We start from the raw sequence: 24,780 nt of genomic DNA on the forward strand, positions 1-24,780 counted from the left end.
GCAGCATTTCAACATGATGAATATTTACACAGTGGTTTACCATAATAAACACACCGAGGCTAAGCTTCCAAATGCTGATTAGGAATTAACACAGCCAAGTGAAATCAAGTGTATCGTGTGTGTGTGCACACACACTCAGCGAGATGTGATCTTTTCCACACACACAGAGACATCTCCACCTATCTGAACTGACTGTGACATTCTCAGCTAGTCATTCTGAATCAGTTTCTTGGACGTCGACACACATCCTGCTGCTTAAAAAGCACACAAAGCAGGAAACAAGCGAGTCTCATTTGTACTTCTGTTGTTGTGAGGACCATTGTGAGATTTAGACAGGCTGCTTATTTTCCAAGATAGAAATAATGAACTTTTTGGCCACTTAGGGACAGCAGACAGAACATCGTGTTATTAGAATAATTCACACATCCAGTAGATAAAGATTATTGTGCCCTCTGCTTCTTTCTGACATGATTTGAATTGCATTATTTTACATGATGGCCTTTATTTCTGTACAACCTTTTGTTCGCAAAGTGTACAATGAGGTGAAATTATATTCATTGTTTAAAAAAAGGAATAAGCAAAGTATCCATCAGTGTCTCAGGGCTTTTTTTAAAAAAAATTTAAACTCAGATGTGCAGTCTTTTAAAAAGCTAACAGTACTCAGGCTCCAGAGATGAATGATGACTGGCTGAAAGTTGGCTCCAAATGGAAGGGATCAGGAAAAAACGATTTCATCACAAAGACTACGAAGCAAAGCTGAAGCAAACATAGCGAAAGGATGTTATATGTAGAGTTTGGGAAACACCAAAACAGAGAACCTATGGGGATACATTCAGGCCCCAAAGCTCATCTGAAACCAGTTCATACGGCAGGACAGAACGTTTTAAAAAGGAAAGAATCAAGGTGTTGCAGTGGTCCAGTCAAAGTCCAGACCTCAACCTGACAGAAATGATGTGGTGGGACCTTAAGAGAGCTGTGCATAAACCAATGCTGCAAACCTCAATGAGCTGAAGCAACGCTGTAAAGAAGAGTGGGCCAGAATTCTTCCACAACCATGTGAGAGACTGATAACGTCACACAGAAAACCTGAGGTTGTACTTAACTCATTTTAACACCTGGTAAAAAACAAGAGATTTTTTCTTAATTTCCTGATATCAAAACTTTAGAAATAAAAGAGGCTGTGTCCTTTTTTCACATGACTTTAAGCGAGTTTAAACCTGGGTTTAAAAATGGGACCATCTGCGTGAGTCTGTTTGACTTCTTCCTATTTCCCAGAAAAAGAACTGGGTGAGTATAATCTCCACAATACTGATAAAAATCATCAGATTTAGCAACAAACTTTAAGAACCAAGTTTAGCTTAAGATCTGGAGAATGCATATGTCAATACAGGTCCTTACAAGTAGGGTATTGGTACAGAGAGTGTGTGTAAGTGCAGAAGGTGACAGTGATGGGTGGTGGTTCTCAGTAGGAACCACGGGGCCTGTCGGTGTAGATAACCCCAGAACCGAGGCTTCTCACTGGGGCAGAGGATGAGAATGGACGGCTTCCCGTTGGGCCTCCGCTCTGTCTTACCACCGTATCACAAAAAAAGACACCAAACGTCCCCTCTGTACTCGTGTCTTATTTTCCATCTTCATCATCCTCACCTCTTTATTTTCCACTGCTGTGCCAAAACAAACTCGACATTTATTTAAAAGCGTGCTTCTTTCACCTTTGTCGTTTTCTTTCCTTATAATTTTTCTAAAACAGGAAAACATGCAGCCAAAACCAGAAACAGATCAGCGCTGAACAGACATGTTGAGGTTCATGTATTTACACGCTACTGTGATCCATCTCCTTCTCTTCCTCGTTTCCACCCTCCAGATGTTGACTTCAAGTGACAGCGAGCACATGGCTGAGCATCAGCTGCTAAATCCTGCTAATTAGACCCCTGCTTCTCCTCCGCTCAGCGTGAGTGTGTGCTTAGAAGTACTCACTACAGTGCAGAGTCATTGAGCTCATACTCGTATCCCCGGGCGGCCGCGGCCCTCACCCCCTGGTCGGCCCACAGACAGGACAGTGCATGGCTCAGGAAAGGAAACAGCACCTGTTCTTCATCAAAACACCGCCCGCATGACAGGACAGAATGGGCGTGGACCTGTGAGAAGAGGACACGAAGACAGAGATGCGGATGAATGATCAGGGAGGAGCTCAGGCCAGATGGAAAAAAGGAAGCTCGCTGAGGCGACAGAAAAGTTTGTGAGTCGGTCTCTGCTTTCCAGACAAGTTAATCACTGGAGATGCACAAATGAATGGATGCGCCCACAAACAAATATGAAAACGCATTTACACAACCTTGGTGACATTTAATAGAGGAAATACTTTGGTCATTATCTCCCAGCAGGATGTGCTGAGTGGGTGGAGATTGTACGAGCTCCGATAACTTAAGCAACAAAGTTCAAATCAGATTAAACCCCACAATTTAACCACCCACAGTGGCCTAACTTCATGGGTTTCATTATTCAGACAAACTATTGCAGGACAGCCTGTTTTTGAGGTGACAGACTCAGTGTTGACATGGTGCTCTCTAGTGGCCTAAAGCAGGAAAAACAGGAAGCATGAAAAGGGCTCAATTTGATACCGAAGGAGCAAATGAGAACAGGAAAGTCAGAGACAAGAGAGAGGAATGTGGGTTAAATTCTGATCAATACCTTGTTCCTGCTGTTAGCCAAGTTGATACGGAGGACACCCATCCCATGGAGGACAAACTTCATGGAAGTCAGGAGGTTATCCAGCACTGCAGGCTGCCAAAGATCAGAGTTCAGAGGCCAAGTTCAAGACAAAAGCTTCGTTTGCTGCGTTTTTTAAGAGTCAAACAACTTCACGATTCACTCAAAACTTAAATGTTCCAACTGTGCTGCACAAGATTGGGGTTTCACACCAAAACAACAACTTCAACCCAAACTTGTACAGTTTATTTTTTTCCTGACATATAACAGAGACATGAAGGCAGGAGCCTCTAACTTTTAAAGTCTCCTTAAAATCTAATTTAGTGTCTAAGTGTTTTCACATGGTGCTCAATACGTCGCCAAGACAAACATCTGGGCCAAACAATGCTAAAAAGAAGTTGTTTTGGAAAGTAGTGTTCTTCCTTTTAACACAACGAACATCAGAACACGAAACAGCTTTGAGTCTCACTGACTCGAGCTATTCATTTTAATCCTAGTAGTAATGAATGAATACCAACAACAACGATAAGCAGAACCAGCTGTTAACCCAACATCACAGATAATGGGGAAGCAAAGATCAGGAAGAAACTAAACTACACTGTAGTCATGGTCAACACAGCAGACATCCTCTTTCAGGTTACACACAATGATTTGATCTATTGTTTTTAAAGCTGCTGATTAATGCAGGTTGAAGACAAATATGATGTTCATTTGAAATCCATAAGCCAAAGGCTGATTTTGCCCGCGTGATATGCATGAAAAACGCCGACTTTACATAAGAGGTGGTTGTAGCCAGCAGGACGTCATAAAATGGTTTGTGGACTAACAGTTTAAAGTTTTGCATTTTGGTTAATTGAAACTTGATATCCAAAGATGTGGACCTTATTGCAAATAATGTAAGCTATGCGGGTCTGTAGGGTTGTGAGTTGTAAATCACAAAGTAGGACAGATCTAAAGCATGATTTCTTTATATATTGCCAAGAAAACAGGAAATAGTTGCAGTGATTTACTGAAACATGTGCAAACGTGAATGAAAATACAGCATATAAGGCAAAAACTGAGTCTGTGCAGTTCTAACAAGCCTGAAAGTGAATATCTGGTCTGAGCTCCTTTATTCTCCAACACAGCCTGAACCCTCTCAGACAAGCTTTCTGTCATTTGTATTTGTTTCTCTTTATATTGTTTGATGTATTTTTATTGCTTCTTGACCTCCCTGCTGCAATGTTTTTATTTTATGTAAAGCACTTTGAACTGTTTGTACATGAAATGTGCTATACAAATAAATTTGATTTGATTTGATTTGATTTCTTTAAGTAGTCTTCAGGAATAGTTCTTCAGGCTTCTTGAAGGACATTCCAAAGCTCTTCTTTGGATGTCGGCTGCCTTTTGTTCCGTTCTCTGCCAACATTGAATAATCAGTTTTTTTTTCCTTTTTTACGCCATAACTTTTAACTTTAAACAAAAGCGAGAAAGGAGGATGAGCTCAAGTCTCTCTGCCCACACTGCTTCAATAATGTTGAGGTCCGAGCTCTGGGGAGGATTCATCCCTCCATCAGACCTGCTGCCACTGATTTTCAGCCCACTTCTTGTGTCATTTGGCACAGCTCAGCCTTTTCTCCCTGTTTCCCTTCCTTAAGAACGGCTTCTTGGCAGCCACCCTTCCATGGAGACCATTTCTGATGAGGCTTGGGCCGACAGGAGATGGATCAGCTGAAGGTCCAGATGCATCTCTCAGGTCCTGTGTCAGGTCTTTGCTGGATTATTTCCTCTTTCTTAAGGACATCACTTTCAGATACTGTTCATCTGCTGTAGATTTAGGTCTGCAACTCCTTCTTCTGTACTCCACTTGTCCAGTTTTCTAATTCTTTTGAAGGTAAACACTGCAAATCACGCTTTGGGATTCCCCTTGTTGGTGTAAAAATGCAGTTTAATATCGGTAAACTGTTATCTTTGGCATTTTTTTTGCTAGTAACAAAGTGTCAAAAGATACAATTCAAAAATCGGTTCTTTGCTAAGTTCTCTGTAATGGGAAAACAAAACACTGGTTCATCCCTTTCGTTAGGAACCCTTTTTTAAATATCTGAATGATTCATAGGTCAGTGTTAAGTGGCTTAACAAACAATTCCTCTGAAAATGGTCAGGTACAAGGACTGGACTGATAATGTGAAAAAGCATCCATTGTCCAAAGAAAAACTATCAAAAAACTTCAGAAAGCCTGGAGAATTATTACTCAAGACCACTTTAAAAGATTACAAGAAACGAAGGGTGGATTAAGACTTTTCCACAGCACCGCACTCTAAGTGAGGCCGTAATTTATAAACTCATTATCAAATTGTAGTAAAGACGACATGAATTTAATCACTGAGACCATAAACTCTGAGGAAAATGTCCACTCAGGTCAGAAATCAAGTGAGAAGGAGGATATTTTCTCATAAACTTGGGATACACAAGATGCCCCCTGCTGGTCATTAAGCAGGCTGCACGTTATAAAACACTTCTCAGGGTCTTTTTTCATTGATCAAAGTTGCATTTGTTCATCTCTTTAGTTTATGTGCTGTGATGTAAATATTAAGATTGGCTGACTTAAAACCAAACAATGAAATTAGAAACAGATGACTGCAGTCTGGGCTTGCAAATAAAAGGTCCAATCCGCTGTGTGTTTGTTTTTTTTTACCCAAAAGAAGGTGTGAGCTTAAGTGTGTTTGGATGTGTCTGACCCCATTGAACTATCAAGATAATTAAGAGTAAGAGAGAACAGAGTCATTTTTACACAATTAAGTGATTTCTAAAATGCTGTTCTCGTGCTCAGACCCCTGAAGACTGAAGCAAATAAACAGCATGACTCCTGGGGAGAGGAGGGATGTCTGTGTTTGTGATTCCCTCCGTCACTCGTCTGCCAGCTAGAGATAAGCTTCACATTCCATCATGATTCTATTACAGTCTGGTCGCTTCTCTCTTTGTGTGCTGAATCCGCTGCTCTCTCAGATGAAATATGCGAGGTGTGATAAGTTTCTGAGCTGACGAGACTTCATCCTTTGAGGAGAGCTGGCTTAAAACATTTGCTGACAGCGCCTCATTGATTTGTGTGGAAATAAAGCCACTTTGAGCTTTCATCCTCCTCTGCTCAGCATCACCGCCACCTGGACTCATATCATGCAACTTAATACCCCAACAAATTAGACAATGCAACGCTAGAGACCTAAAAATAAAGAAATTGTGCGGTTTTCTTTGTTTTATGACAATAAGTATCGTTTAAAACTGATAAACATATAAAATCAGTGGGGAAATTGTGTGAATTGTTAGTTTTCTGCAAATTTATCACCGAGAAAGATGGCAGCAAGTGTCAGAAATGTCAATGACACCTCCGTTCATGCAAATAGAAAAATAAAGAAAGCTTCAAATCCCAGAGGGAGCAACTGGAAACCAAAAAGGACAACAAAGAGAGGGAAGCAAAAGGAATCAAACTAGTTAAGTAGACGCAGAGATATCCAATCTGGATCAGCGACTTGAGAGGGGCGGTAATTTCATCAATTTATGGTCCGGGGGTTGAACAGATAAGCAGCAACACATTCACGGAGAGCATGTTGCTGCTCATAAAACATTTCCAAAACCGATGGCTCAAATACTTTAAATATTTTTTATTATTACTGGCTCACACGCCTCCCTTTGTTGGCACACCACTACATCCAGCTTACAGACACTGAGTAAAAATAAGTTCTCATCACAACAACTAATAACGACTACAGAAGCAGAAAAATTACTCAAGTGAAAGTCATTTGATAAACAACTGGACTATATTCATATGGTGATTTTTTTTTTAGTCTTGTTGACCAGTCAAAGTACTTTTGAACAACGAGGCACATTCATCCACACAGATTCCTCCATTGTCCTATCTATTGATCAGTAAGGTCAGTAAGATGTCTCTGGCACTAGATAAACTAATGGAAGGTTTAACTATTGAAACTATTAAAAAGTTATACTAATTAGGTGTATTTACACAACCCCTGGGTCAGGTATAAAAACATTCCTTTTTTAAAAGAAGAATATGGTTTACAACTGTCTCTCTATCCCCTGACCGCTCAGCAAAAACATCACACTGTGCTACATTATTTGATAATATATCAACAAAACCAATAATAAATGATGTAAGTGACCATCTACCAGGCAATAGTACAGAGCTGTACCAGGACTCATAGAGAATCTCATAAAGCAGACATATGATGCAGTCTCTTCTCTTAAGAAAAAGATCTTACAAACCAGCAGTGGAGCGTAATGTATGTTGATGACCTAAATGTAGCATTCAAGAGCTTTTTGTCTGTAATAAAATCGCTTTATAACAAACACTGTCCACCGCCGAGCAAAATCATAAAGGAGAAATCCGTCAAAAACTGTGGCTGACTAAGTGAAGGGGAATGAAGTGATAAAAAAAATTCTCAGTCGGGGAGGTGATCAAAAATGTTGCTTTGCTTTTGTGGAGCTCCTGTCCTGTCCTGTCTTTCTCAGGTTCCACACGACACCTGCATGAATATCGAAACTCGTCATGGGACACTAGATACCTAGCGCAGATGATGCTGAAACAAGCACATACATACAATCAGCCGTAACATTATGACCACCTGCCTAGTGGGCTCTCCTCATCCTACCAAATGAGCCCTGACCTCAGTGAAGGATCCTTTGGGTCCTGGGTGGCTTCCCATGGATGGATCAGATCCTAATAGAGAGAGTTTATAGGTCAGGGGAACACATCGGGTTCTTAGACATGCTTTTTAGCCCTTCCAAAGCTGTTTTTTCCAAGGCTCGGTCCCACCCCACTGCAGAAAGCTGCTCGTTCTGGGAGTGGTGTTGCAGCACTGTTCGGTTGTGGGGGGGGGTGATTGGTCTGCGAAATGTTTAAGTAGGTGTCAAAGTGAAATCCATGTGAGTCCCAGGATGCAGGTTTTCCCAGCAGAATGTTGTATTGGATAAAGATGAGAAGTGTTGCTCACTTTACCCGTCAGTGGTTTTTAATGTTATGGCTGATCGCTGCACAGAATTTGATTAGATTTTATTAATCTTTTCTTAACCCAGCCGTGGTTAACGGTAAAGTATACTTGTGTTTACAGGTCATGTTCTACACAGCACCCTCTAAATGGTACATGGACAGGCAGTATGGTGAAAGTGATGTTCCTGCTGGTTTAGGCATTTAAATTTCAGACTAAACGTAAAATGTGTCCACTTTTGTTGCTGACATTTAATGAATGTTTTCAAACTCTGAATATACCTTAACACGTGTATCAATGTCCCAAAGAAGTTCATAATAAGCTGATTTTTCATACTGTTACATACTTTTGAGGGCAGTGTATTTACAACACAGACATGAGATGATATTTGATCTTTCTGTGATAAGTAAAAAAAATATATATCAGGACTGCCCCAAATATCATTGGATTCAAAGGTTACTAAATTATAACTTCATCAGATCACAAAAATCACTGTTAGTCATCATTAATTAAACACGGCAGGTGAGTTGTAATTTCAGCTGTTTTTAACGTGTAAAATGATCACTCAGAGAAAGTTAGAGTTGCTTCCTAATTCTCCCACATTGCAGCAGAGCATCGTGTGCAAACAGCTCAGACTGGCTGCATAAAGCAGAGGCCAGCAGGCATGAATTCAGACTGTGGGGAAGAAATACCTCTCTTTCACAGCGCAGGATCAAAACCTGCTCGTCTGAAACGTCTCCACGAGGTCACAAAGAGGTGAACTTCAGTGTAATGTTTGTTACTGTGTTAGCTGAGCAAGCCGAGTCTGTAAACAATTCAACTTTCACCATATCCGAGCCCAACATCGATTATATTAATTAGGATAAATTGTGATTATCAAATCATTTGTTTGTTTGAGAACATCGTATCTATTGAATAATCAGTTTTTTTTCCTTTTTTATGCCATAACTTTTAACTTTAAACAAAAGCGAGAAAGGAGGATGAGCTCAAGTCTCAGAGAGCTGGGAGGTTAGGCGACTGTATTTGAAAGAGTTTCTTTCTTTTGTGCACCCCTGTTCAGTTTAAGGACACACACTGCACACTGTGCTGCGATATGCCCAGTTTGCAGCTAATTCCTCTTTGGGAATCACCTCGTTGGTGTAAAAAAAACTATTTTCTGTCTGTAAAACATTATCTTTGACATTTTCTGTAGATGCAACAAAATAAAAGGGACCAAATGATGTGTCTTTGTGACAGGCTGCGAGTAACAAAGTGCCTAAAGATATCATTTAAACCTTTTTCGTCACGTGTCGACGCAACACTGGTTCATCCCTTGAGTTTGATGCTGAACACTCACCATTTTCCAGTTGACAACTGGCTTGTACTGGATAAACAGAGCCTGGGGCCCACAGGTGTCATTGCATGGTAATCAGAATCCATGTTCCGCTATACGTCACCTCGTTGGAAAAGCAGGGAGTAAACTGACACCCTGTTTTCACTGATATGTGTGTGTGTGTGTGTGTGTGTGTGTGTGTGTGTGTGTGTGTGTGTGTTTGACTTTAAAAGGAAATCTGTCAGAAATCCAGAGGGTGTTGTTACACCTTTCTAACCTTTGTTTCCTGCTGGCTGCTGCAGTTTAAGGTATTGTGGGAACTTTGTGCGTCAGCAGAGATATTACGAGTCCCATTACAACAGGGTAATCTCTAAATCCAACCAGATACACTGAACTATTGTTCTGGTCCAACTCGCTGTTGGGGTCGGCTCCCTGAGCGCAGAAAACGAATGGCCATTAGCCGTTGTCTTGTGTCTGAGCATTTGCAAAGAAAACACAGCAAAGAATGTGGCTGAACTGGCAAAGGCCTGATATTTAATCATTAGCCACAGACTGTGCAGCAAGCAATGCATCACTGAGCAAACGAGTGTTTTTTAAATGAATTGAAAACCTACAAGATTAACTGCGATGTCCAAGGATGTCATATTCCTGAACAAATAGAATCCAGACTGGAAAATGAAAATTCCCATCATGATCAGAGACACACAAAGACTGAGGTGTGTGTGCAGGAAGAAGAGTCCGCCAGTGTGACCAAAGCAAAAACAACACCATGGCCCCGGGCTGCAAATAAAAGAGGGATGAGACAGTAAGGAGCCTTCTTCAAACCGCTCCTTATTCCTCTATCCTGTCCTGTCATGGTCCTAATGCAACACAAACCTGGCTCCCAGGGCCACAGATGAGAAGATGATGCTTCTCACTGCTCCTGCGGGGTAAATTTGTGATAAGGGACAGCTCAGAGCAGGGACAATCTGTTCAGTTCACGACGTGTTTACTACAGCACTGGAGGACACAGAGACATTTGTTCAAGACGTAGCGAGATAAACAAAAACAATGTCCACAAGGGCCAGATAAAGAACAGTGAGTGAGTAATAGAAGGTGTGTTTGTGTTTGCTGTGGGAGGCTGGGACAATCCGGGAAGGGAAGGGCCTGTGGGTTAGTGTCATTTTTCCATTTGAAAATAAGGGCGTCACCTGAGAACAAAGGCAAACCCAACTGACAGCAGACAGGACAAAGGAGATCTGCTACTGGAGACTGAAATACGGCGATGCGAGCGTGCATGCTTGAACACGTAAGATGTCTTTGCATGAAACCTGGTGAGGATCGATACAGCTGGAGAGCGACACAGTTCTGCTCCTGACCGCTGCTTTAGATTTCTGCTTTCATTCTTCTGAAGCACCAAAGTGAATAAAAATGTGTAGAAAGAAAAAGACAAAACTAGAATCCAAAGAGTATCCAAATCCTTCCCTTTGCTGAGAACCGGTGTGGCTGAATTTCCTGCTGAATTTATTGCTGCTCTGTATAATATTACGTTCCAAATCTATGAGCTAACATGCATGCTGCTGCCTCAACATCAGCACACAAACGTACAGGAGCTGGAAGAGGCGTGTGAGAAGCCAACTTTCCAAAAAGGTTCAAATAGGTTTAAAATTTGGACCTTTGTTTTTTTGTTTTTTTTTTAATGTTCTGAGTTGATTCAGAATCTTTGAAAAAAAGAATTGAGATTCTTATGTGAATCAGTTTTTCCCCACACTCCTAAATTGTGGCATTAAAATAACTGAAATATGGATATTATGTTCATAACATCATGAGCATTTTGTTTCATTTCACCATGTGCATTCATCATAAATATAAAGTTTTTACAGTAATGGACTTCAGGCACGTTTTTGTGATCTTCTTTCCTAACAGTAGATGTTGTTACTGGGGAAATGTTAGTGCCACACAGCAGGAATAAAGTCGTACAGGAAGTGTGACATGTAAACAGAAACATAAGTGAAAGGTTTCAACTTCCCTGTTACCCTTTGAAGTATTCTTTGATGTTTTTGTAACATTTACCAACAACAGTTGTACCTTTTTGGGTTTCGATGTGTCTAACAGAACCTGGAGAGACAGACCTGCCCGCACACTATTCCCTGTGGCGAGCAACAAGTTACAAAATTCAGAAGATGCCCGACTGCTGAAATGACACCAATCATTTTGCACACACACAGAAAGCACGAATTCCCCTTTAATCCTTTTTTTGCAAAGATGCACATTATCCCTTGTGGCTATTCTCTATTGTAACCGTCTTCTTCTTCTTCTGAGTTTTAGTTGAACTAAACGTTTACAAGCATAGGAAGTTCCACTCCTAATCGCATCATCTGAATGTGTTAGTCTGAGAAATCTAATTTAGGATGACTTTGGTCTGTTTTTACATTTATTTTAAAAATCCAGTTTGAGTCAGGTTAACACAATAAGTCTTTTTTTTTTTTTTATGTCATGTAAACACATTCAGTTTTAATGGGTAAATACTTCCGTGTCAAACCCTCACTGAGCTGCACACCGTTTGTCTGTACAAATATTAAAACATTTGCAAATATAATTTATGATGAGCGTTTTTTCTTTTGTTTAAATAGAAGAAAAGAAGCCAAACTTTTCAGCTAAGTCCACAAGAATATCCCAGGTACACTTCAGCTACTTGGACAGTTTAGTAGAGTCAGCCTTATTCTAACAGGTAATTCGTATGCCTGTTCAAAGGTAATCCGTCTTTCAAAACCAGAGTCCAATAAAAAGGAGAGTTTGGGTGCCTTTGTTGACAGGAATGCACAGCAGAAAGATGACTGCTCCCGGGCATGAGAGGCAGCAGACGCAGAGGGGGGTATGAGGGAGTATGGAGGAGTTAAGGCATCCTTAATATCAAGGAATGCACCCAGATATCTTTAACAGTTGTCTGTACAAACAGCTGGGACCTTCACAGCACCAGTAGCATAATCCTGACCAATGGGCAGCAGCCAAAGTTTTTTAGAAAGTTTAACAGATGTCCTGGAAACAGACACAAACAGCAGCTCTACACCCCAGTACGGTTTGTTTCTATGAATGTTTAAATGATTATTGGTTCAATACAAACTACAGAAGCTTAACTTTGGGGCCTCCTTCCAGTGTATTAGAATCCAGACGCAGGACAGTTATGTCAGGGAGACAGAGCAGATATGGGAAGCATGACGGAGAACAGCCTGATCACACCATCACATGTGGCACTAATTAAAAAAGGTGCAGAGTACTAAACAGATAAAATATGTGGTCAAAGAAGAGAGATGTGGAAGTAGATAAGCCCTCTGAAAAGAGCAGACTGAAGGGGGAAAACCGAGTGAAACTGCTGTGTGTGTGTGTGTGTGTGTGTGTGTGTTTAACCGTTTCCATTCACTCCACCCCATCCCAACCCCTAGAACAACAGAGGAATTTGGCTTTCATTCGCTCTCACACACACAGAGAAGGAAGAGCAGATGTGAGCCAAACCGCTGCATACCAGCTTGGATCTGACCCTGGGTATCATGAGAAATCTCAGTCCCCCACAGGAAAAACTAAACTTCACCTCAGTTTCCATCTCATCTCCATCACTGCTTCCCCATCTCTTTAACCAGCTCTAATCTTTTAATGCATCTCTGTGCCTGCAGCAAACACAAACCTGTTGACTTCCTCCACTGTTTCCTGGTGCTTACCTGACTTCACCTAAATACTGGTCATTAAAAGTTATGTTTGTTTTATAGTACTTCTCTTTGGATGATAACTGACTGATATTGTGACTCTGCCCATTGTATGTTAATAGATCTATTGTGTGTGAGTGTGCGTTTCCCACCTTGAAGCTGGTTAGCTCTTGCTTGGTGAAGCCATGGCTGTGGATGATTTTCATCTGTTTGACCAAAGTGCTTTTGCCGCTCTCTGCTGCACCTGTGGGACGTGAGACGGTTAAAGTGCGTCTTTTCACCTGTGGTCAGCTCTGATCACAAGGTCAAATAAAGCTGTGGCTCCAGGCTAAGATCTGTGACCCAGAACTGAAAGTATTTAGCTTTAAGGTGTTTTCGGGGGAAATTTCACGCAGTGTGCAGTCTCACCTAGTAGAAGTATTTTAACCGCATTCATCTCCCTCTTTGCGTATTCGTACAGGTCTCTGTCTATCTTGGCACTGTTTATCCTCGCCTTCTTGTCCTCCTCTGTAACTTCGGTACCGAGGCACAGTCCCATCCTGAGCGATCATCTCCTCTCCGACCCCGGCCAGAGAGGAAAACAAAAGCAGAGGGTCTTAAAAGTGGTTTCAGTTCGAGTCTGTTTCTCCGAGCTCCAAAACCCGCTGGCACACTGCACAGAGTCAGACAAATTAACTGCTAAATAACTTGAGGCCAGCTCGGACACATCCTTCAAACTCACTGAAGTCATTGATCGTCAAACCTTCCGGGGAAACTAATTTTACGCATCGCTCCCGGAGCTTTTTCCGCGCCTCTTAGGGGCAGATTTTAAAGAAACGCCAAACTGTTATGTGCCCGTGCGCCGCAGCAGTTCAAACTCTGCTCTGCCGCCTTCCCAGAGACCCGAGTTAATCCCGAAACTGCCTCCTCCCACTGCAGCCTGCTGCACAGATGGAAACCTTCCCGACTTCCCTGGGAAGTGACGTGCTGAGGTGCTGCTGCGCGTGACGCGCGTGCTTCACCTGTGCATGCCAAGAAAACCAAACACAGGTTCTACCCTCATGATGCAACCGTGGAGAAAACATTTATTTTTATATTTCTATTTGCATACTCTTCCAGTTATTATGGCTGATGGCACCTTAACAGGCTTCAGCAGTGAAATCATCCAAATCCACGCACCAACTAACATTTATTTCACATGATAGTGAAACCAAATTTAAAAATGGTGCTAATAGATTCACAGAGTCCGAACCGAGGAAACAAGAGAGAAAAATTACACGGGATACAGAAAAGAAACAGACATATAAAGAACAAAAGGGACGCAAATGACACATGGCAGAATAAAAATAAAGTGAGCAGTTGTCACATGACCACAAGGAGACCAAATGGCTGCACAGAAACAAAAAAAGAATTAAATGTCCACAAAAGATATTAAAAACTACCAAAATTACATGAAAAGTAGCTGCGTCATAAAAAAAAGATTGAGTAACAAATCAAATTAGAGAGAAAACACGCACAAAGACACTTATGATACATATACAAGATGGACCGCTGGAGACGCAAAACAAGCAAGAATTATATTTCCATGGTTTGTGTGTTTCAGTCTGGGTGTCTTGGTCAGAAAAATGAGGCTTTAGATGTTTTATTTACTGACCGTGTCTGTGCACACAGTGAAATATACCATCCTAGTGTTAGCTGGCGTATTTGAGGGAGGGCGACTCATTTTCTAGATACTTTAAACACTTGGTAATAATATGTTGTTGCTGTTAGAGCAAGTTTTAAATCAGCCCCCCTTACATATAAACATTTATAGAAATATGGGCTAAACTTATTTCTTTCTTTTTGATAATCTTCTAAGGGGAGTATTTCTAATATTTACTATTAAAGTATGGAGGAATAAAAAAATGCTGTATACTCTTTGAACACTTAAAAAAAACTGAAGCCAGACTGTATTTGAAAACATTTGTGAAGAAAAGACTTCCCAGTTTGTGAACAAATGAAACAAAAAACGACTTGTAGAGGAATTTGGGGAAAAGTTTGGAGAAAGAGGAAGAGTCCCATGATCCGTCCAATATGGGGGGAAGCAGCGAGCTGGTCTGAGAGCGTCTGGGCTGCCGCTGAGCTGAGTTTAGTGACGGTGTCTCTGCTGACAGAAGCATCAGGATGAACTGCGGAGTGCAGAGAACCGTGCTTTTGGACAAAATTGACCCGGGAAATGCAGTGAAAGAACTCTGGCAGAGTCGGTCACATGACTTCAACCAGAATGAGCATGCTTTTCTGTTGAAGAAGACGAATCTGAAGAGAAACTGACCCTAAAACGTGCAAAAAAAATGCTTAGTTGACAAGTCAATCCTGATTTGGTTCATTTCTTATAGTCTTTCTTATGTTTCCTTCTTATGTCCTGAAGTGATTTGATCCTTCATGCAGAGTCTCCACAGGGACGCTCAGGTTGTGGATTAAAGACACAAAAAACTGTTAGTTGTCTTGTTTAGTCATCCAGGAGCAGTGTGACCCACACGGACCAGCAGGCTTTAGGCTGTAGCCTCATTTCACTGCATCAGTGAACCGTGATTATGTGCTGATCAGAGCTCCCTGAAATCAGGCCGCAAACGCTGCCACTGCTGCAGGAAAACACACCACAGTCATAGATCACCCATTTATTTAATCAAGCCAAGTTTACACACGTGTAGTCACTGAAACACTGTGAAAATTTCCAGAGTCTAAAAGCATAATAAACTCGCCGCCTTCCGACCCACAAGCACATGAGTATTAATCCAGAAGCAACGTTCAACAGCTTGGCCGCGACGTTGGACCCCAAATCTTTAGATTCTTGGATTGTCGCATGATAAAGGAGGAAACAAAAGACACATTCTGGTCTTTTTCAGAGACATTACTTGATAACAAACCAAAGAAAGAAGGACTTAAAGGGATATTTGTTGTTTTGTTGTTGTGTTGACTCACCACTGTGCGGGTAGTGACACTGCGCCACACAGACGGTCTTCAGTAGGGATGGGAATTGATAAGATTTTTACGATTCCAATTCCATTTTCGATTCTGCTTAACGATTCGGTTCTTTATTGGTTCCCTTATCGATTCTCATTTGGAGAAAAAGGACAACAAACCGGTCGATTAGCATTAACTTTGTTTAGTTTAGAAGTAACACGAGTCATGACCTTACAAACCCAACAACTGTGGGGTCCACATTGGTCTATCATGGCCTGGGTAATTTAACTCTTCCCTGCTCTGGTGAAACGAGAAGCTGGAGGTAGACGTGAAATGGGGGTAGTACCACCAGCCTCTGGCTCTGAGCCAGTCAGGCTCTGTCTCTCATGATTTCATCTAAATGTAATGCCTGAGAAGGCATTCATTTAACCTTAACCGTTACAAATAGCAGGTTTTACATTGAGGCAAATGGCGCTAACATGATAGGCAGAGGTTGTTAGTTAGGTACCTGCAGTGTTAGCCGAGGACATGCTAACGTGGCTAACGATGCTGGGTTCAGATTCACCGACGTTAATCATTCATTCATAGTTATTGCATGTTGGTAGTATTTCCTCCTTTTGGTGAAATATTCACTTTGCAAGTTGCCCTGTTGTCATCTTTTTTAGGGAAGTGTAACCAAACTTTCGAGCGTTTGTACCGCTTGGGCGCCATGTTTACTGTTGACTGCTGGCTGCACTGGATTCGCCACGCAACGTTGCGTGGTGACGTCATTCCTGCCCACTGGAATCGATAAGGGAATTGTTTGCAAAATCGCCAAACGATTCCAAGGAATTGAAACACAGGGAACCGGTTCTCAACAAGAACCGGTTTTCGATTCCCATCCCTAGTCTTCAGACTACAAATAACAACAAAGTAAACATCTGTCTGCTGCAGTGACATGGTGTAAAAATCACTATATATGGCGTTAGCTCAAACCACTGTGAACTTTTCTAGGTTTGAGCCGTTTATGAGAGGATTCCCTCCTCTGTGGCCTCCTCTGAGGAGTCGTTAGCTCCTCACCGACAGCTGAGAGAACTCTGACCGCATGCAGGTAAGCCACCGAGTACTCAAAAGTACTCCACAGAACCTCACTTTAAAAACAACAACAGAAAAAAACACTGAAATATCCCTTTATGTTTTCTGACAGCTGCAGACACTTGGGCGGTTTTCTCTGAGTGGAATTAGTAGTTATACTGTGATACAATTCACAGCCCATAAAATATTCATAGCTTCAGGGAAGAGGCACTACTTTAATTTATAACCCTCTCACCCATCGACTTCCAACGCCTCACACACACACACACACACACACACACACACAGACACACACACACACACACGGTGCAAATTCAGTTAAAATCTACAGACCTATTCACAGATAATTTGACAAAGTAATGTGCTGTTCTCTCTCTTTTTTTTTTTTTTTTTTTTACAGGATGGACGAAAACAAATCAAATGTGTTAAAAACCGAGCACATCCAACGTTACTTATGACACTTGTACGACTGATCGTTAAAACTCATTTGGTTAAAAATCTAAAGACATTACAGATGGCGATGTTAACACTTTGTCAATAAGTTATGGATAATTACAAACTTAACATCCCACTTTTACATGTAGTGTGTGACTTAAACGAAATAAGAAAACACAACAAAGGATAAAATAAAGTTCTCTGTGGAGCAGGGAAAGCAGGAGAAAAGGGATTGTTGCAGGTATTCTCCTGTTTGAGGATTCAAAGCTATCGATTGGACGAGTATAGTTACAGACTGGCCAAACCTGGCTGAGGACTCCCAGTCTGGTTCTGCTGAGTCCTCTCTCTTAAAGCTGGGTGTACCTGGACGAGTAAAACAGACTTAAAACTGTCTGAGCTCACTAATGGACAGACTGAGCTGCAGCTTCGTCCTGCTGCTCTCTCTTCTTCATCGCTTCAATCACCGCCATCTCCTTGGCCTCCTTTTTCTGGTTCCTGGCTTCAAACTGCAGCCTGAGAACAAAAGAGGAGGAATCAATGCACACAGAGTCAAGACATTATCAGCTGGAAGGCAGATGAAGGTTCCTGGAAAAGCAGAGGAGCTCACCTGTTTGCGATGATCCTTTGGACGATGTCATCAGTGGTGAGATTGTTACCGCTGTCGATGGTCTTGAATATTCCCCTTTTCTTAGGTTCCTGAAGAAAGAACACACAACCACAATTTACATCAAAACCGGCCAGACACAGTGAACACAGTAGAAACTAAACTCCATGCTGCCACCCTGAGATCAGACGATGTAATGTTGTAAATAAAAACGGAAGCACATCTTCCTGATAACACCTCAGACACATCACACTGCAAGTATGCAGGGTCCTTCTGGTGCATTTGTAGCATAAAAATTCAAACTTTGTACTCACAGCATACGGGTTGGAGCCGTCCTTGTCTGGAAACACCTCCGTCTTACCGTGACACACCATATCCACCTGCACGGTTACACAAACATACCTGGTTAAACCAGCCATGACCAAGTTTAAAAAACGTTCCTCCCGCTGAGTCCACCATGAGTTTGACTGACAGACCGATAAATGAATGTTTGCACCTGTTATGTTGGCACAGTGGAATCATTTACCTATACATGTGTAATGTAGACTAATTTAAACTAATTAATAGATCTTACAAACGCTACCAGTGTCACACCAGGACCTTGCAGTTTGTTTACTACCAGCCGGTTCTGGCCTACGGCAACATTAAAAGCACCAACTCCCAGATTTGCATCAGGTCTCATTAGATCCCAACGCTGCCCTCTGGTTTGCATACCCAGATATGAGGCTGCTAATGTTTGATGAGGGAAGATCATCATCCATCAAGGTTTAACATAACGCCATAAAAGTGTCAACGGTATTACAGTCAAAACCACAATCCTTTCTGAAACCTAACCAAGCAGTTTTACTGGCTTAAAAGGACACTATGTAATAAATTAAGTCATTTATTAGCTCAAATCAACATATTCATTCATAAATTAGTCCTCATTAGTGTAAAATTATCTCTGTCAAAAATCTCAATTATCCTCCTGAGTGAAGAATAACTTGTCTGTATCTACATAGAGCGGGCGAGCTCTTTGGAGGCTGCCATGTCCTTCCGGTCTATGAAAAACGAAGAAGTGCCGAGAGGGACATAAAGCAATTCGAATCACGTTTTCCCCAACGCCAGGCCTGCAAGCGGAAATGACGTCATTTTGTCACGTCCGCCGAATGGCTTATTACTGGCGCTAATGGTAAATAGATTTTATCTCGTAAATTATCCCACTAATAGTGCATTGATTGTTACCAAACTTCTGCCGTAGTACACATAGGCTCTTAACTCACAAAACGAGGCATTAGAAAGTTTGTAAGTTTACCGGGAGTTTATTTAAAAGAACACTTTCCAGATAGCAACTACACACTGCTGCTAACGCTAAGTCGACGTCACTTCCGGTAACTCCCGGAATATGACTAATTGCATTGCTTGCACACCAAAGGCTATGTCAACTTCTGTTATCTGACATGTTATCTGTCATCTGTATTTATAGTGTTATTGTATGTGTGTTATGTAATCCTTTGTACTAAGTGTCTTGATGTCTTTTTGTTTGTATGGACCTTGAGTCTGAGGCTATAGCTTCTTGAATCTTGACACATACAGCCTGCCGTAGTTCAACAAGTTGACACGCACATTTGAAAACGCGAGGCGCTAAAGAGCAAATTCATTCGACTTTGCAAAATAAAATTGCACCACTAGATGGGGGAAGAAATTACAAAGTGTCCCTTTAACCAAACCAAAGGGTGACAGAAAGCTGAAAATAAGTCACGCAAGGCTGAAGGAATTTGCATCAAGCAGGTTATGAACCCATATTCTTTGGATTTAAGCCTTACTGATGCGTCCGTTCCCCCACAAAAGCCTCGTCTCCCAACAGCCTTTACTCTGGCTGTGTAATAGCTTCTGAAAACATGTAAAGATGAGTCTTTCATCCACTGAAAAGGTCTCAGAGGTCTCTGCTAAGAATCACTTGTCAAAAACTATAATAAAGATGTTCAAACTGAAAGAAGCATCATGGGTAAATAAAACTTCTGTGTGAGTGAAGCAGCTGTGAGAAGAGATGGTCTCACTTAGTTAAAACAAAACTCACCTTAAAATGATCCAGCAAGTCCTTTCCCACTGCATAAGGTGCACCGATCACCACCTCTGACACGTACTTAAAGACACACAGAAGAACAGTGAGAGAAGAGTGAATCTTCCACAGCATTCTCTCATCTGTTAGGTCATTTCTGCTCGGGAATGCCCAGGTTTCATCTTTCAGCAGATTCATCCTGCTTTAATTCTGTACGATTCTACACCTTGTCATCAGGCATCTAGTTAAACTGATGACAGAGCACAGCAGTTTGGTGGTTTTACAGTAGGAATGTGTAGTATTTCTGGGGCACAAAGATTCATTGTTCTTGGTCGATAGCTGACCAGCAGGAATGAAGGGCGCAGAGCCAAGAGCTGCCTGCAGAGCTGTGGGTATGCCGGGCAGAAATACATCCCACTGTGCACAACATTGAACAGTGTGTGTGTGTTTTTATGCATGAGCTCACCCGACAGGCGAGGACACTCAGGGTTCTCTCATGGATGTTCATGATCGGATAGTTCTTCCCCTTGTAGCGGTTCACTTCCTGAGGACAATGAAGACGCCACTGAGTTTGTTTACATTTCTATAATCCGATGTTTAGCTTTAACAGCTGGAGAGAGAACGGCATGTTCGGCTGAGTGAACGGCTAAGGTGACCATCTTTCCTGTCGAAACATAGTCTGGGGCTGCTCTTGCTTTAACTTGTTCTGTTTATTGTGAGAGTTGCCGACACAGCAGGGAGGGGCGACTCTTATCCTTCTGGGAGCATGTTGGCTGACATTAGGTGTATAATCAGGCGTACCTGGTCAAAGTGCAGCCCTACGATGACGTAGGGCTTCTCCGCCTGTTTGTAGACCATCTCTAAGAAGTCGACATGGCCAATGTCTCCAAAGGGTTTGTGGTCAAGGCAGCAACACATACGCCACAGTCACAGTTCTTGAAGTGATATTTCCCTTTTTTGTTAAGCACTTATAAGCATTCAGTGTCTTTCTTGCAGCAGAAAGCAATTGGAGAACTTTCAGTTTGGAGAATCAGGAAGGAATTCGGACCGTGCAGCCAAGCTAACAGTTACTTCTTCATCTATCTGTTCACTTTGCAACTATTTTCTAAACCGTAGCATGTTCATGTTGCCCTGCGTCGCTGCAGAACGCATCACTGACAATTCTGACGGCTCAATCCCGAAATGTCAACTACAGGATGTTAAAATGAGTGTAAAAGCCCGGAAAAGTACAAACGTCTATGTTTAAATCTTTGAAAAAGTCCCACCCAGCAGTCAATCCTCCAACAAGTATGACACAACTCCTGACAGACTCAGGCGATCTGTTCAGGGCTACTTTGGGCGTGCAACGACACGGAGAAACACGGATGTTCACCAGTTGAGGAAATATTCAAAATGAAACAAACGTCTGATGCAAAAGTGAAACAGTGGAAAAGTACGATATGTAGGATTCATTTGAGCTTCTTCTGTGGCCTCGTTCTGAGCAGCTTTTAGCTCAGACCCTCCATCAGAATTCCCCCTCAATTCTCCGAACACTGACTGCTCATACGTACGTCACGCAACCCTAATTCAAAAACAACCAGAACATCCTCATAACATAGCTGTTTCACTCGATAAGGATACGGAAGAGGTCAAATGCTCCGGCCACATAGATGATGGTGTCTCCAGGCTGAGGCTCCTTTCCTGAGGCGAACTGGATGATCTTCTGGGATGTTTGCAGGAACTGACATACCCCTGTCCATGGACTGTGGCCTGTAGGGCTCTTAAACACAGCACAATAAACAGAAATGAATCACGCTGTCTCATATCTATCATGGCAGATAGATAGCATGGCAAAGGTAATGCATCCTAATTATTACATTATCTTCACATTATAACTCATGATGTGTACCTTCCCAAAGTTGTCAGTATGCTGCTGGTAATCTGGGTTATCCTGCAGAGACGAATCAGTTAGATCAACAGTCAAATAAACGACATTTGTCTGAACAATGAAGACAGGCACACAAGCTCACCATGTTGCTGTGGTGGGCTTTGGTCATGAGGAGCATACGGCCCACCAGGTCAGTGGTGGAGACACCCTGCGTGCGCTTACATTCCCGGTAGCGTCCCGCACACTTCACCTCTTGGTATGTGTCCTTGCCGTCTACTGTCAGCGTGATGTCATCTGGTGAACAAAATCATAATCACACCATGTCTGGAGGCTCGTTGACCTAATCAAGTGAGTTATAAAGATAAGGGGGCTCTCATCAGTGACAACACAAAGAAGCTAAAGAGCAGACTCTCACTGGCTCACCTCCATGCACACAGAAGTCACAGTTGTATTTGTCCAGAGTTTCCAGCGTGGTGACGTAAGGCGCTCCCTCTACTATCTCATCCACCCACTTGATTGCCCGCACCATCTTATAGCGTTCCTCCTGAGTGAAAACTGGAGGACCCTTGTGCTTGGAAATTTCCGCTTTAAGAAGAGATTTTGGAATTTTTTGTCAGTATTAACATAGATGTAGCATCTAATGACAATGTAAGTGGTGGATACTTTCATACTCTGCTGCCCCACAAGTCATCTGAGATTAAACACCATGTTTCTAAACCCAGTTTTTGTGGCTTTTTGAACTGATTATAAATAAACAGCTACTTAACTCGAATGTGCAGTAATAGTAGCAGTAATAACACTATGAATGAGCATTCATTCATAGTGTGTCACAGAAACATTAACATCAGACTTACCATCTGTATGCACTCCAACTATGAGGTAATCGCCCATGGCTTTAGCCTGCCGCAGTTGGTTGGAGTGACCATAGTGCACCATGTCATAGCTGTGGACAAAGAAAAACAGTCAGCATCCACATAAAAAACAACACTTGGTGTCAGAGATAAAAAACACAACCATAAAGGTGGAGGCTGTAACAACTGGCGCCCTGCAGCTGTGTGCAGTTCGCCTGATGCTCCTCAGGCTCACATCATTATCTTTTACATATCTTCCAAAGAAAAAGGTGGTTTATTACTGGCAAAACTGACTGAGACTGCCAGGGTGAGTTATAATGATAAAGGTTACTGAGAGAAAGGTTATGGCCACAGACTGCAGCATGCTTGTGTTTATTTGCTTTTTGTCATTCAGTAACTTTATCAGTTGATTTTTTACAAGTACCTTGTTCTTTAAAAGGAAGTAAATATACGTCTCAGTAAACCTCCCCTGATGAAACACATTCTGAGCTCAACGACAGCAAACTATAACCTATTTTTAAAAAACACAGGAGCGTTTGAGGGGAAAAGAAGAAATAAGCACACATTCAAAATGCAGATCAGTGTTTGCCCCATAGGAAATGTCCAAGAGTAAACATAGGAGATGCCTGCTTTTACACGGGCAATTGTTTGCCTTTAGATATTTAACAGCTATTGATAGGCTTGTAGACAAAGAGAATAATAAATGTAGACATATAGTGTAACTTTGGAAAATGAGGTAGAACAGGTAAAAGGAGCATGGGGGCTAAAAGTGGTGCAAACAACTGTGCATTGACCTGCTGCAAACAGAATATTAAATTACTGACAACAGGGTCAATTCTGGCTAAAAACAGGCCTTAGGGGGGTTGTAAGGCCTGACAGTTTGTGTGACTGCGTCACCCACAGTAAAGAAAGCGTCTTTGTTATCTTATTTGACAGAGATCCTTTTATTTCTGACCATAAATAAATCTAAATGTTTGCTATGCTAGAGTAAAGAAACTGGTTGTTGAAAAGAATATCTGTTTGTTCCTTCCTCCAAGATGCTCGTCTTTCTTCTCCCCCCCCCCCCCCCCCCCCAGTCCCTCCAAAAAGTAAAAGACAATGCTCACTTTGCCATTGTAAAGCACGAGCACTACATTGTGAAACTATCACACTATTAGATATTAATAACCACCGCATGAGGTTGCACCATGCCAAAAAGCTGTCAGTAAAGCACTCATTTCCTTGTCCAGCAAGTGAAAGCAGGAAAGAAACCATTTTCTGCATATGGAGTGTCAGTAAGTCACTGTAAAGATCATAATAAGGGCTTCACAGCATAATTGTGTGGCAGTAAAGTTTAACATAACAACGATGCACACATAAAATCATAAAGTTACACCTGCAGGTACTATATAACAGCAGTGTGGCCTGGCAGAGTTTGATGTTTACAACCTAGGATGAGAGCTGTTCAGATTGGCGTCCAGGGACACTTTAATAACGTTATTAACAATCATGTCTACGTTATTGGCTGATAATAAAACTGTTTCTTTAGTCCGAAATAAAAACAATAGCTACAACTTGGTTGTTTTGAGACCACGCTCCAAGGTGTCATTTAAGCCCAATATGGTGGTAACGGTTAAACTCTTTAGTTACTGATAAGCACCCAGCTAGCATTAGCGTGCTAATGACAAGTGTTCCCGCTGAGTTTTACATAAGGACCACGTTTGAGCCGTTGTACTGCACGTATTGGTTTGGTAGACGAGCAACAACAGTAAATAAGCTGAGGGTGTCCCCAGACTCACCAGCCGTCACACCACAGCCGGACGGTCCGCTTCCTTTTCTCCGGGCTACACACCGAGCCGCCCGGCTTACTGCACCCGGCGTCCTCCCGTTGATTGTCCGTAGCGTGGTGTCCGTTTTTGATCATTTCGACGAGCTCAGGCAAATGATTGAGTGGCAGAACAAACGGAAACAAAAAACAGAATAAGTTTACACCTTAATTAACTTGTTCAAGCCCGTTTTTTTTTGTGCGTTACAACTTAAATATAATTCCACAGGACGTCTCCGCTTTTCATGATTCGACAGTGACACTGAATCAGCCAACGCCTCCAACATACGTCACATCGAACGAACCCTCTCACGCTGAGGTACTGATTGCGTAACTACGCAGGTCACGTGACAACATACGGGCTTTAAACAATTGAATATTTTTTCCCCACATAGTACAATTAACAAGTAATTCTACTATACTTCACGTTTAGGTCAAATGTTACTTTGCTGGTTTAGCAGACATTTCCGTTTAGTTTGCGGTCTTGTTTATGTCCAATGTG

At 41.9% G+C, this 24,780-nt stretch overlaps 2 protein-coding genes across 3 annotated transcripts in view; both read right to left on the reverse strand.

Moving 5' to 3' along the window:
* gnav1 (guanine nucleotide binding protein (G protein) alpha v1) overlaps window positions 1-13,595 on the reverse strand; it is a 33,993-nt gene extending 20,398 nt beyond the window's left edge. The window contains exons 1-4 of one of the 2 annotated variants that reach the window (XM_075463609.1): window positions 13,089-13,591; window positions 12,833-12,924; window positions 2,692-2,784; window positions 1,978-2,138 (exon numbers count right to left, since the gene is read on the reverse strand). In XM_075463609.1, coding sequence (XP_075319724.1) covers window positions 1,978-2,138; window positions 2,692-2,784; window positions 12,833-12,924; window positions 13,089-13,218 — 476 coding nt within the window. In that variant the 5' untranslated portion in view covers window positions 13,219-13,591. Of the gene's footprint in view, window positions 1-1,977; window positions 2,139-2,691; window positions 2,785-12,832; window positions 12,925-13,088 lie in introns of both variants that reach the window. The other variant, XM_075463611.1, reaches the window with a different exon arrangement.
* Window positions 13,596-15,301: 1,706 nt separating this feature from the next.
* pcyt2 (phosphate cytidylyltransferase 2, ethanolamine) lies at window positions 15,302-24,576 on the reverse strand. Its single transcript, XM_075463613.1, has 12 exons — window positions 24,253-24,576; window positions 22,478-22,566; window positions 22,047-22,208; window positions 21,766-21,917; window positions 21,645-21,686; window positions 21,377-21,515; window positions 20,558-20,640; window positions 20,223-20,300; window positions 19,775-19,840; window positions 18,030-18,095; window positions 17,719-17,807; window positions 15,302-17,624 (listed from the first exon to the last, which is right to left on the reverse strand). The coding sequence occupies exons 1-12, from the start codon at window positions 24,375-24,377 to the stop codon at window positions 17,513-17,515; spliced, it is 1,203 nt and encodes a 400-aa protein (XP_075319728.1). The 5' UTR covers window positions 24,378-24,576; the 3' UTR covers window positions 15,302-17,512.
* Window positions 24,577-24,780: the final 204 nt, after the last annotated feature.

Source organism: Odontesthes bonariensis, chromosome 4 (assembly GCF_027942865.1).
Source record: "Odontesthes bonariensis isolate fOdoBon6 chromosome 4, fOdoBon6.hap1, whole genome shotgun sequence".
In the NCBI taxonomy this organism is placed as follows: Eukaryota; Metazoa; Chordata; class Actinopteri; order Atheriniformes; family Atherinopsidae; genus Odontesthes; species Odontesthes bonariensis.

What these genes read in the sequence shown, in the direction of transcription:
- pcyt2 (XM_075463613.1), bottom strand. Translation starts at nt 24,377, where the DNA reads ATGATCAAAAACGGACACCACGCTACGGACAATCAACGGGAGGACGCC. An exon ending in AAGCCCACCACAGCAACATG is followed by an intron (nt 21,687 to 21,765) that starts GTGAGCTTGTGT and finishes TCGTCTCTGCAG; the next exon opens with GATAACCCAGATTACCAGCA. An exon ending in CGGAGCATTTGACCTCTTCC is followed by an intron (nt 20,641 to 21,376) that starts GTATCCTTATCG and finishes AACCCTTTGGAG; the next exon opens with ACATTGGCCATGTCGACTTC.